At 35.7% G+C, this 12806-nt stretch overlaps 1 protein-coding gene across 1 annotated transcript in view; it reads right to left on the minus strand.

The window, feature by feature from the left end:
* LOC126814604 (HAUS augmin-like complex subunit 4) overlaps positions 1-12703 on the minus strand; it is a 30335-nt gene extending 17632 nt beyond the window's left edge. The window contains exons 1-5 of the mRNA XM_050539873.1: positions 12603-12703; positions 6176-6312; positions 5191-5322; positions 2989-3126; positions 2531-2633 (exon numbers count right to left, since the gene is read on the minus strand). Coding sequence (XP_050395830.1) covers positions 2531-2633; positions 2989-3126; positions 5191-5322; positions 6176-6312; positions 12603-12654 — 562 coding nt within the window. The 5' untranslated portion in view covers positions 12655-12703. The remainder of the gene's footprint in view (positions 1-2530; positions 2634-2988; positions 3127-5190; positions 5323-6175; positions 6313-12602) is intronic.
* Positions 12704-12806: the final 103 nt, after the last annotated feature.

Raw genomic sequence — 12806 nt, forward strand, 5'->3', positions numbered from 1 at the left:
AGGGGCAGCCATTATGTCCGCCAATTTTGGTTCGATTTTCATGAAATTCAAACTCAACCGTCCTTAGAGAGTAACGGTGATATATTCAAACGTTATTTAAAAAGGAAAAAAATTGTGAACTCTAGATAGACCACAAGCTAAAACACAATTTTTCAAACAATAAAGGGCCATAGTTTAAGAAGTTACAATCCGATATGCCCGAATATTAAAAGGAACCAAAATCTTTGGGTTATATTAATTAATTAAATATTCCATTTTGGCTACTTAAATAACGAAATAGTTGAATTGGCCGTAGAAAAAACCATTTCAGTAGCTCACACGTAATTACCATGTGCTCCATAGTAAATACACTGACCTGGATAATTTTGAGTTGTAACACAATAACTTCGATATGAAGATAAATATATAATTATCCACGGCATATTTCTCACATTTATTGGTTTTAAGACCATATCTTACGGAATTACGGGTCGCAGAATTGTGACGTAAATCCTAATAATGTATAACTAAATGACTAACGGATAACTAACTTCCCAGCTAACGACACTAGCGCCCCCTAGAATATCGTCGTGTGTAAGAGTAACCGTATATACACGACATATTTTCTACATGTGGAATTATCAATATCGCTGCACAATAGAACTGGAATACGTAATTTTCTTAATTTTTCGGTAAGCAAGTTAACTATTCTCTAGATTTTATTTCTACAATTTCCACAAGGCCATAATGCCGCTATAAAAATTTATAAATGCAATTTTCTCCCAACACGTACATGTACGTTGTTAAAGACTTCCGTAATTTCTATGCTGTTTTTTTTTATATGACAGTTGGTTGGATAAGAGCAGTATTTTATATCAATTGCCTTTTTTCGAAGCTCATAATAACCTTGTTTACATCGTGCCTGACCGTAATAGCGGTAAACGTCTTTGATGTTGAAAATCCTTCTGACACGTGGACAATACGTGAATGATTAACAATGGACCGCTTCACGCCGTTGATTAGATTCCCACTTATCAATTAACTTTTATTGTTCTCTACCCGACACTCATCATTAATTATCAACACACCACTCAGTATAATCTGTTGACGACTATTGTATTTATACAACTCTATAACACCAATCACGAGATTGGCTTCTATACGTATGCATTCTTGTATAGTTACATAGTGGAGGTCGATTGTAGCCATGTTTGAAAATTGGGTTTTGGAAAAAAAGACTCTTTCCGGTGTGCAAAATGACCGTTAGGTCAGACCTAGGAACGGTCATTTGCCATAGCCGCAGGTCTCGACCGGCATATACGGCCGACGTGGAACCCATGGTCCACAACCTTGATATATTTTTACACTATTTGCAAACAAGGGCAGCCATTTTATTTTGTCCGGCAGATTTGATCCCATTTTCACGAAATTCAAACTTACCCAACAATATGGTGCAATGATGAAATATTTGAATGGATTTTTAAATCGGATAATAATTGGGACCTCTAGAGGAACTACAAGCTAAAACGTGATTATTACTACCATCAGGGGCCATAATTCAGGAAGTTACCTTCCAATGTGCGTGATTATCGAAAGGAATCGAGATTTTTGTGATATGAACATAAACTTAAAGCTTCATCAAAATCAGATCAAAATTGTGACCTCTAGAGTGTCCACAACCTTGATATGACATACTTTTACACTATTTGCGTACAAGGGCGGCCATTTTGTCTGGCAGTTTTGGTCTGATTTTCACGAAATTAGAACTAAACCCTCATTATGGTGTAACGGTGATATGTTTAAATGGTTTTCTAAATCCGATAAAAATTGTGACGTCTATAGGGACCACAAACTACAATTTCGTACAATCAGGGGCCATAATCCAGGAAGTTATGGTCCAATATGCATGAATATTGAAAGGAACCAAGATCCTTGGGGATATAAACATGCATTTCATGTTTCATCAAAATCGTATAAAAATTGTGACCTCTAAAGTGTCTACAAGCTACAAACATGATTTTTCATACAATCAGGGGCCATAATCCATGAAGTTACAATCCGATATATGCCAATTTCTAACGAAACAGTGATCTTTGGGAGATACACCTATACTTTAAGTTTTGTAAAAATCAGATAAACATTGTGACCTGTAGAGTGTCCACAAACAAAATGTGAACGTACATGTGGGCGTATAATTAAAATTTGTGACCTTTTTGTTAAGTTCCTATTCAACTATCAATCGTATAAACCTTATTTTAATTCAGTTGTGTGATGGAGATTACAGAACACACAACCGTATCGGCTTCTTTGGTGATCTACAAACTAAAATTTTTAACATTCATCAACTACTACAGATGACATAACAGGATATAATCAACACAAGCAAGCACTACCTGTGAGTTTACCTGAATCTTTTATGGGCCTCTTTTTATTTCCAACTGAATCCAAGCCTGGAAATATTTATTAAAGCTAAATCATCAATTTGAGTACATATTGGCATGATATTTTCCAAAAATGTACATGATACACAGAGACTTTAAATGAAACAAACCCGAATAACTATTGGGATCTTCATAGTGTACCAAATCTTCACATTTCTTTCTTAATCTGTCCTCTATTTCTGGTATTAATCGAAGCTGAAGGCTAGTGATGTGCTGGAAAAAATATATTAACAGGTTAAAATAATGACAGAATATTAATTCCATGTATAACAAATAACCACTAGCATAAACAGTGATGGATATTGGCTTAATTAATAAAAGGTCACAAGGTAATTTGTGACTTGAATTTCATGTACAACATATAACCACTAGCATCGTTTACATATCTATTTGGTTCATTGTTTCTATTTTACAGCAACCCCAAACTGAATATCATGTAGCTTCATTTATTTCTCATCTTTCTGAAACACTCTGCTAAGAGAGATTTTCAAGACCCCACAGTTAAGGCCCCCCTTTAGGACCTTAAAAAAACTAACACCATAAGCCAAACCATTCCTCAGTAATTTACCTTTTTATAAGGATTATGTCTGTGAACATCTTCATTTGTGAGACCGAGTAATGTAGCTTTAACACTAGGATCAGGGCTAAAATCCAGATAATGAACAATTTCTTTATAATTTAAACATTTGTGAAGAATCTCTACAAACTGGAAGAAAAAAAATGGATAGACAAAATAAATATATAGGCTACTAATGTTATGAAAAAAAATACAATATCAATTAACCATATAATCTTTATGGAAATAAAATATACATGTTTTATCCAAGTTATTACCAAAATATTTACTAATTTATAAAATATATGAAAGTGTAATGTGTATTGTATTTAAGTGATTCTATAAAACAACTAATCCACAAAATAAATGTTTATCTTATATCTTCTTCATGTACATGAACAAAAAAAAGTACATGACATATTTGTATTAAAGATAAATTATGGGAGATTAGATAAAGATCTGGCAGTTTTCACTATAATAGTTAAAAACTAGATAGGGAATTTGCTAAAAATTTCAGTCAAATTGATCCACTCTGAACCGATATTTTAGCGATTGAATTTCGGCCTAGCTTCGATCATCATTACTAAAGTAGGTACGATAAAAAATATAGTCTCGATTATCCATTTCATGATTAAATTGGGAATGGAAGTCGAACAGCAAACCGGAACCTAATCCAATAAACATCAGAGGCTAGCGATGCCATCAAGAGTTGATTATGGTCTGGATAAGTTCATTAATGTCTAATTAATAATTTAGATAACATTTCAGGCCTAAAGAAAGACCTGCAATAGGCAGATTTAGCTCTTGCATAATGTATGTTTAATGTAATGCAACAATGATGCCCATGTTTGAGCAGAGTTACTTGTTAAACTGTTTGTTCTTCTGCACAGATTTAGAAATTTGTCTACTCTGCACTTTCTGCTTCAAAATAAGGATAACAAGCCAACAGTGAGGCTGATGTCCCCCGCCGAAATCCCGGAATAAATAGATGACACACATTAATTAATTGCACATTTATCAAGCAATCATCAACTATACACTAAATTTCATCACTCTCTATCGGACAGAATCAAAGAAATTGCTTAGCTCTGCTTAGCTTTGGTGAGATATGTTAATTATTGAACTCAGTCAAGAAATTCACCTAATGAACATCTACATCAAGTTTAAACATTCTACCTCAATTAAAAGCAGAGTTGTTATGTTACAAAGTCTTGACCAATCAAATTGCTTATCACTCCTTAGGCTAAGCAGAAAATTTTCATCATCAAACTTAGTCACGGTAATTAAATAAAGAATCTATACTCAGAGTTTCATCGCTCTCTCTCTGAATTATAACCAAAGTTATCATTCCCAAAAGCATCAACCAATCAATTTGCTCACCTCTGTTTACCGTAAACAGACAACATTCATCATCGAACTCCATCAAGGCATTCACCTAATGAAAGCCTACACCAAGTTTGAACATTCTACCTCAATTAGAAAGGGGATTTATTGTATTCCAAAGTCTCAACCAATATAATTGCTTATCGCTCTGCTTACCCTCAGCAGAAAATGTTCATTATCGAACTTAGTCAAGGCATTGATGTGATGAAATGAAACTATACATCAAGTTTCATCACTCACTTAATTAGAACTAAAGTTATTATGTCCCAAAGCATTAACTAATCAAATTGCTTATATCTGCCTACCCTTAGCAGAAAATTCTCATCTTCGAACTCCATCAAGGCATTCACCTAAAATTACCTACACAAAGTGTGAACATTATGGTTCAAGTAGGAGAGTTATTGTGTTCCAAAGTCTCAACTAATCAAATTGCTTATCACTCTGCTTACCCTGAGCAGAAAGTGCTCATTATCGAACTTAGCCAAGGTATTGATGTAATGAAACTTTACTACCACGTTTGATCACTCTCACTTAATCAGAACTAAAGTTATCGTGCCCCAAAGCATCAACCAATCAAATTGCTCATCTTTGCTTACCCTGAGCAGAAAATGCTCATCTTTGAACTCCATCAAGGCATTGACATTGACCTAAGTAATAAACACCTACACCAAGTTTAAACATTCTAGCTCAATTAGATTAAGAGAGTTATTGTGTCTCAAAAAGTGTGACAGACGGTCCGTCCGGATAGACAGATGGATGGACAGACACACTCATTTTAATAGTTCCCTGCAGGGGACAAAATAGTAAGCAACACAGTTTTCCATTTATTACCTTTTTATCATCAGAACAAAGAGATACATCTTGACCTTTAATTTTATATTCCAGTATTAATTCTTTCACTTCATGGTACAATACTTGATTTAATAACCATGTATGCTTTGCATGATGTAATATTTCTTTAGACTGAAAACCATAATGACTATATTAAATAGCTGCTGAGAAAAAAACAGGTCAACATAGAAGCTATGTCACACACCTAAATCCCAAAATATAAATGACACATTAAGTAATTTATTTTTGTAAAGCACTAGATAATTAAACTGCAGATCTGTACTTAGCGTTTAGCCTTAGCAGAAAATGATAATCATCGAACTCAGTCAAGACATTCACCTAATGGGCATTCTACTTTCATTAAAGCAGCAATCAAATTGCTTGTCGCTACTTAGCCTAAACATAACGTGAACTTAGTAAATGTATTGATGTAATGAAATCATACACCAAGTTTCATGATGGACCATTCTTAATCAAAGTTATCATGTTCTAGATTGCTTATCACTCTACCTGGCCTGAGCAAAAAATGTTCATGATTGAACTTAGTGAAGATACTGATGTAATGCAACTGATATTGTGTTCCAAAATGTCAACCAATCAAATTGTTTATCTCTGCTTAGCCTTAGTGGAAATTGCTCTTCATCAAACCCAGTCAAGGTATTCACATAATATACATGTACACAAAGTTTGAATATTCTACATCAATTAGGAGAGTTATTGTGCTCCAAAGTCTCGACCAATCACATTGAAGTCTCTATTTAGTCTACGTAGAAAAAGCTCATCATCAAACTTAGTCAAGGTATTGATGTAATAAATTTATACACCAAGCTTCACCATTCTCACTCAATTACATTCCTACCATGCTTCAAAGGCTTGACCAATTAAATTCAGACAGATCAAAAGTTTATAATAGACTCTAATGTGTATTGAGAGGGTGACATCACATTTTGTATAAATTATAACAAGATAAAGTTTATGAAACAACCTGTTTCAAATCTTTCTCTGTTTCCACTGTAATGCATTGTGGGTTTATATATTTTGTTAATATTGTCAAGAGTTTTATAAATTCTGGATACTTCTCAACATCATCAGGTTGCAGATTAACTGGTAATACCTCATTCACTAAAATACAGAAAAACAATGATCATTATTGAATTGATATTCTAATATAAATTTTATATAATCACTCCACTGATAAGGCCATGTCTGTACCTGTATTAACATTGTATGGTTTATGATGAACACTCGACAAATCACCCAACTCACAATGTCAACTTATTTATAATTTATTATGACAAGCCAACAGTGAGGCTGATGTCCCCCGCCGAAATCCCCAAAAAAATAGATGACACATATTAATTAATCGCACAATTATTTTTTTCAAAAGTATCAAGCAATCAAACTAATTATCAACTATACACTAAGTTTCATCGCTCTATCAGATAGAGTTATCTTGTCCCAAAGCATCGACCAATGAAATTTCTTAGCTCTGCTTAGCTTTAGCTCAAAATGTTAATCATTGAACTCAGTCAAGACATTCACCTAATGAACATCTAAATCAAGTTTAAACATTCTACCTCAATTAAAAGCAGAGTTCTTATGTTACAAAGTCTTGACCAATCAAATTGCTTATCGCTCCTTAGGCTAAGCAGAAAATTCTCATCATCGAACTTAGTCCAAGTAATTAAATAATGAATCTATACTCAGAGTTTCATCGCTCTCTCTGAATTATAACCAAAGTTATTGTTTCCAAAAGCATCAACCAATCAATTTGCTTACCTCTGCTTACCGTAAGCAGACAACGTTCATCATTGAACTCCATCAAGGCATTCACCTAATGAACGCCTACACCAAGTTTGAACATTCTACCTCAATTAGAAAGGGGATTTATTGTGTTCCAAAGTATCGACTAATCAAATTGCTTATCGCTCTGCTTACCCTGAGCTGAAAATGCTCACTATCAAAATTAGTCAAGGTATCGATGTGATAAAACTATACACCAAGTGTCCTCACTTTCACTTAATTCTCATCTTCGAACTCCATCAAGGCATTCACCTAATAAACACCTACGACAAGTGTGAACATTCTAGCTCAATTAGAATGAGAGTTATTGTGTTCCAAAGTATCAACCAATCAAATTGCTTATCGCCCTGCTTACCCTGAGCAGAAAATGCTCACTATCGAAATTAGTCAAGGTATTGATGTGATAAAACTATACACCAAGTGTCCTCACTCTCACTCAATTAGAACTAATGTTATCCTGTCCCAAAGAATCAACCAATCAAATTGCTAATCTCTGCTTATAATTACCCTAATATACTATTCAAAAAAAGTAGGGGATATTTGATTTTGGGGGCATAATACTAAAATATGCAAATGACTACGAAAAAAATCACTATAGAACCTGACAGAAGAAACATTTCCAGTTACATGTGACGCCCAAACGCACCAATAGCTACCGCATGGAATGCAGGTGATGCTTGGGATCATCATGGGGGTCCAACCCAAGATTTGCACGACTCTGACTTTGAATGTTACAGTCATTGTGGCATTGAATTCCAGGGTGGAAACATCAGTTTAATTGTTTTAGTGACCAGAAAACAAATTTTGATATGTGTCGGCTTACCCAAAATGAAAGGTTATGTGCCCTTGGCATGCTACAGATCGGCACAACACAGGCGGTTGTGGCGCGGACGATGAATGTTTCTCAGTCTGTCATAAGCAGGCTATGGTCCAGATACCGTGATACACAATCTGTACAGGACAGACCACGCTCAGGTCGACAACTCAAGCCCAGGATCGATTTATCCGTACCTTGGCCTTGAGAAATCGTGTCATCACAGCAAATCAGATCAGCGCTCGTCTTCAAACAGACACTGGTGTGAGAGTGAGTGGCCAGACGATTCGGAATCCACTGCATAGGGGTCATCACATTCAGGCAAGACGTCGTTGGTGTAGGGATCGTCAACACTGGGATAATCGACGCTGGAGCAATGTGATGTTTTCAGATGAGTCAAGGTTCACTGTTGATTTTTTGGACAGACGTAGGAGGGTGTGGCGTCGTCGAAACGAGCGCTTCCAAGACGTTAACGTCATCAGACATGATCGATTTGGGGGTGGTTCTGTTATGGTGTGGGGAGGCATCACTGTTGCTGGAAGAACGGCTTTACATGTTGTTGCAGGGCGTGTTACAGGCCAGTACTACCGGGACAACATCTTGGCAGTCCATGTTGTGCCGTTCGCACGACGTCATGGCCGCCGTTTCATCTTCCAGGATGACAACGCAAGATGTCACAGTGCCAGGATCGTTACAGGTTACCTCCAACAACAGAACATCACCACATTACCTTGGCCAGCACTGAGTCCCAGCCTCTCCCCCATCGAGCATGTCTGGGACATGCTTGGACAGAGGTTACGTCAACGTCAACAACGTCCTGCCAATGTCCAAGAACTTGCTGCTGCGTTGCAACAGGAATGGGACAATCTGGACCAAAATGACCTAAGACGTCTCATTAGGAGTATGCCACGTCGGATAAATGCTTGTTTGGCAAACAGAGGAGGATTTACCCGTTACTGACTTGGTTGTGATGCTGTGGTAAATTTGCTGTTTGACCCCGGGTATCATTTTACCCTTATAATGGTCAGTCTGTGCCTTACTTAGTCTAACGATCATTTGGAATAAATCGATGAATGTGAACTTCATTTCATTTTGTCATTTGTTTCTTCGTCAGTTTCATTAGGTGACTTTAATAACACTTAAAAATCAAATATCCCCTACTTTTTTTGAATAGTATAGTAAGTGCAGGGGAACTGCACCACACATAATTTACACAAAAACAAATATACGGACAAGACATAATGCGCAGAAATCACAAACAAATGCACAATTCAAATAAAGTGAATGGATCCGGGGGCTAGCAGTAAGCGTCCACTGCGCTGTACAGTCCCGGGCCTGTAGTGACACAGACTTTGCTCAAATTTGAAAACAATCAGAAATAAAACCCAGAGAAACCATTGTGTAATGTCAGCATGAGTCATGATCTGCTATATGTTACAAGAAATATGATTGTAAGCATATTGTAGTAAAATTTAACTATACAAGTAACTACTTGCTCATCTTCGAACTCCATCAAGGCATTGACCTAATAAACACCTACACCTACACCATAGCTCAATTAGAATTAGAAGGAGAGTTATTGTTTTCCAAAGTCTTGGCCAATTAAATTGCTTTTCGCTCTGCTTACCCTGAGCAGAAAATGCTCATTGTCAATGTCATTATCAAACTTAGTCAAGGTATTGATATAATGAAACTATGCACCCAGTTTCATCACTCTCACTTAATCAAATTATATCTAAACAAATAATCCCCCTAGTCATGTGACCTGATTCTACCGTAACCACAGGGTGATATAATGGCAACCACACCACCCAAGGTAAATATTGTTGTTGCTCAAATGCACACAGCTTGTTGTCTGGTGTATTTAATCATTTAAAAATTGACAACAATTCTATAAATAAAGTCTATGTATAATCTACTGAAAAATTTGACAAAATGGAATAAATAAGTAGGTCGGAAAAGTATTTCATAAATATGTTTAGTGAAATATAGAAGGGATGTGAAAAGGGAATTCCAGGGGGCGTTACCTTTCCTCTGCATGAGGTAAATATAGTGCCATGCACAGGTGTGAAGGCGTGTTTTAAATTTGATGTTCAATTTATTATGGATATTTTAGAAACTAAATTTACACACTTCTCAAAAGTTTTCTGTTCAATTTAAAACGTAAATTTGGTACATATTTGGCTGAATTCACATATATTTGGATTAGGCTAGAGAACTGCATGAATCTTTGAGTCACTGAGCAAAAGCTGATTTGTGGACTTGCAAGAATTTTTAGGCCTTCCGATATCAAAGAAAAAAAGCTGTTGCATATGGATCAATATATATATGTAAGGACCAAAACAATTTAAGAGTGTTTGTGTACCTATGGATGTGTGGCATGATTGGCATTGGATAATTGATTGACCGGTTAGTCACTGAAGTAACAAGTACGAAAAAAAGCTACCTGGCAATATTGCCCAGACTGCAGCGATATGGCCTCCTCCTATTTAGAGCTTCAACTGTCAAGTGTTCTTTTTTTACGCAAACACCAACCTGTACACAGGGCATCAGTTTTGCATGCCATCCAAACAAACAACTTTGGTGAAAAGAAAAAATCTAGACTCATAAGTTAAAAGATAGGTTGCCAAGCAACGAAACATACGCCCACTGCAGCTAAATCGTCCAATCGGTCGACAAGGGTTGTCGCATATTTATTCTTTTGTAGGTAATTGCAGGCAATTACAATACAATTTCAAAGAGATCAGATTATAATTTCCATCGTTTGAGAGTTCACAAGGTTTTACAAACTGAAACAAGGGTTTAACTCTGGAAGTAATTTGCATAAATTGTTCAAATTTGACAGGCTTTATCGTTAAATTTCATACAGATCTGGTGATAACTTTTGTCATTCGAACGTTCACATTAAGGTTCACAAAGTAAAACAAGAAACATAAATCTAGAAGTAATTGATGGAAATTGCTAAAATTAAATAGACTTCTTCATTTCACTAATCTAAATGATGCATATATTATAAATTTCATACAGATCGAATGATAACATTTGTTGGTTAAGCATTGACAAGGTTGAACAAAGTGAAACAAGGGCCATAACTCTTAGACGTAATTAACGGAAATTGCTGAAATTCAAAAGGATTCTTCTTTGTACTAATTTAAATAACGCATATAAATTTCATACAGATCAGATGATAACTTTTGGCGTTAGAGTGTTTACAAGTTTCAACAAAGTGAAACAAGGGCCATAACTGTTGACAAAATCAACTAATTTATGAACTGCATATAAATTTCACAAAGATCGGATGATAACTTTTGGAGTTAGAAGGTTCACAAGGTTCAACAAAGTGAAACAAGGGCCATAACTCTAGACGTGATAAATGGAAATTGCTAAAATTCAATAGGATTCTTCTTTTTACTAATTTAAATGACGCTTATAAATTTCATACAGATCGGCAGATAACTTTTGATGTTATAGCGTTCATAAGGTGTAACAAAGTGAAACAAGGGCCATAACTCTAGAAGTAGTTAACGGAAATTCAGCTTACTATAGACTAATGTAAACAACATAATCAAGTTTAAAACAATCCGATGATAACATTTGGTGGTCACAAGAAATTGTGGACGACAGACTGACCGGCGGGCCAACTGACAAGACGGGGGCGACCGCAATACATCCACATTTCCATGCGCCGTGGCAATCTGTTTCACAGAGAATTACGGGTCTAGAGTAATATCTCTGTCACAGATGACTGCCTTAACACGTGCCGTCACAGCATGCGGCGTCAATCATTGGCTGAATGGCACGTGCATTGTTTACATAAGACATTACTGCTTCGGGCGGATTGCTGCCTTTTAGTCATTTTAAAACCCATTTACACTAAATATGAAATAATTTTTACCTACAAATACGTCAAAGGCTTTATTTCTTTTTCCAATACATAAAAAAAATGTTTTAGAATTTAATTTGTCGCAGGAAAAATGTTAATATTTCTGGCTCATTAAGTAGCATTGATGTCATCCTTATCAGTGATTGTAGCGGCCTAGCGAAAAATTCACTGCTTATCAGTGTGGCACCGTGGGTGCATAAAAACTATAAAACAATTCAGCACATATATTATATAGAAACCGCCTGAAAGACTGATGTAGTTAATTAGGGATTAACCAATCAATTGATTAATTAGTAATAAGAGGCCCTACAAATTCCTTTGAATATGACAAACAGTATGCAATTTTCCAGGTTGGCAATTATGTCAATGTCATGAGCAGGATTTTAATTTATTTAAATTATTGTTTAAATGAAGTGCTCATATGGAATAAAAACTGGTTTAAATTAACATTCTACATTTCTGCATAGTTTTATCAAAGGAAACTTAATGCTTTATAAAATATCTTATTTTTGGGGCATTTTGACCAAAGCCGCCAAAGGGACACTGAAAAAGTGAATTTTCTTTGGCATAGGGCGATGGGCGTATGTCATGGATTTTTTTTATGGGTGTCAGTTAAGACCACATCCCAGTTAGGCCCAAGTCATTTAGACAAAATATGGTTTAATCATGTTTGGCGATCATGTTTGATCCGACTCGCATTTCTATTTCCATCACTTAGTTTTACACCGAAAAACTAGGGGTTAGCTGTCCGGTGTCCACCATACCATGGAACTTCCATACTTTCTATCACTCAGGGTTAGGGTCAGGTGTTTTAGATTAAAACCTATAACAAAAAAAATGGGAGTCACACCAAACATGAATGCCTCATGTTTTCATCAAGTCCGCTACATAAGTAAATTAATAAGTCATTACATCGCCCAGCTTCTCTACTGCACTGTTTTTCGTTTTCGCCGACACCTGACATTATTTTTGTTTACATGCTACGTCACATTTCCCGCCATATTATGTCTCTGATGTTCCGTATCCTTACTACAAGTTATTTTTTTCCTGTGTAAACGGTATTTATTAAACATAATTCGGACATAATTGTAAAGAATTTTAATAACTTAATTCTGA

This window comes from Patella vulgata, chromosome 3 (assembly GCF_932274485.2).
Source record: "Patella vulgata chromosome 3, xgPatVulg1.2, whole genome shotgun sequence".
Classification (NCBI taxonomy): Eukaryota; Metazoa; Mollusca; class Gastropoda; family Patellidae; genus Patella; species Patella vulgata.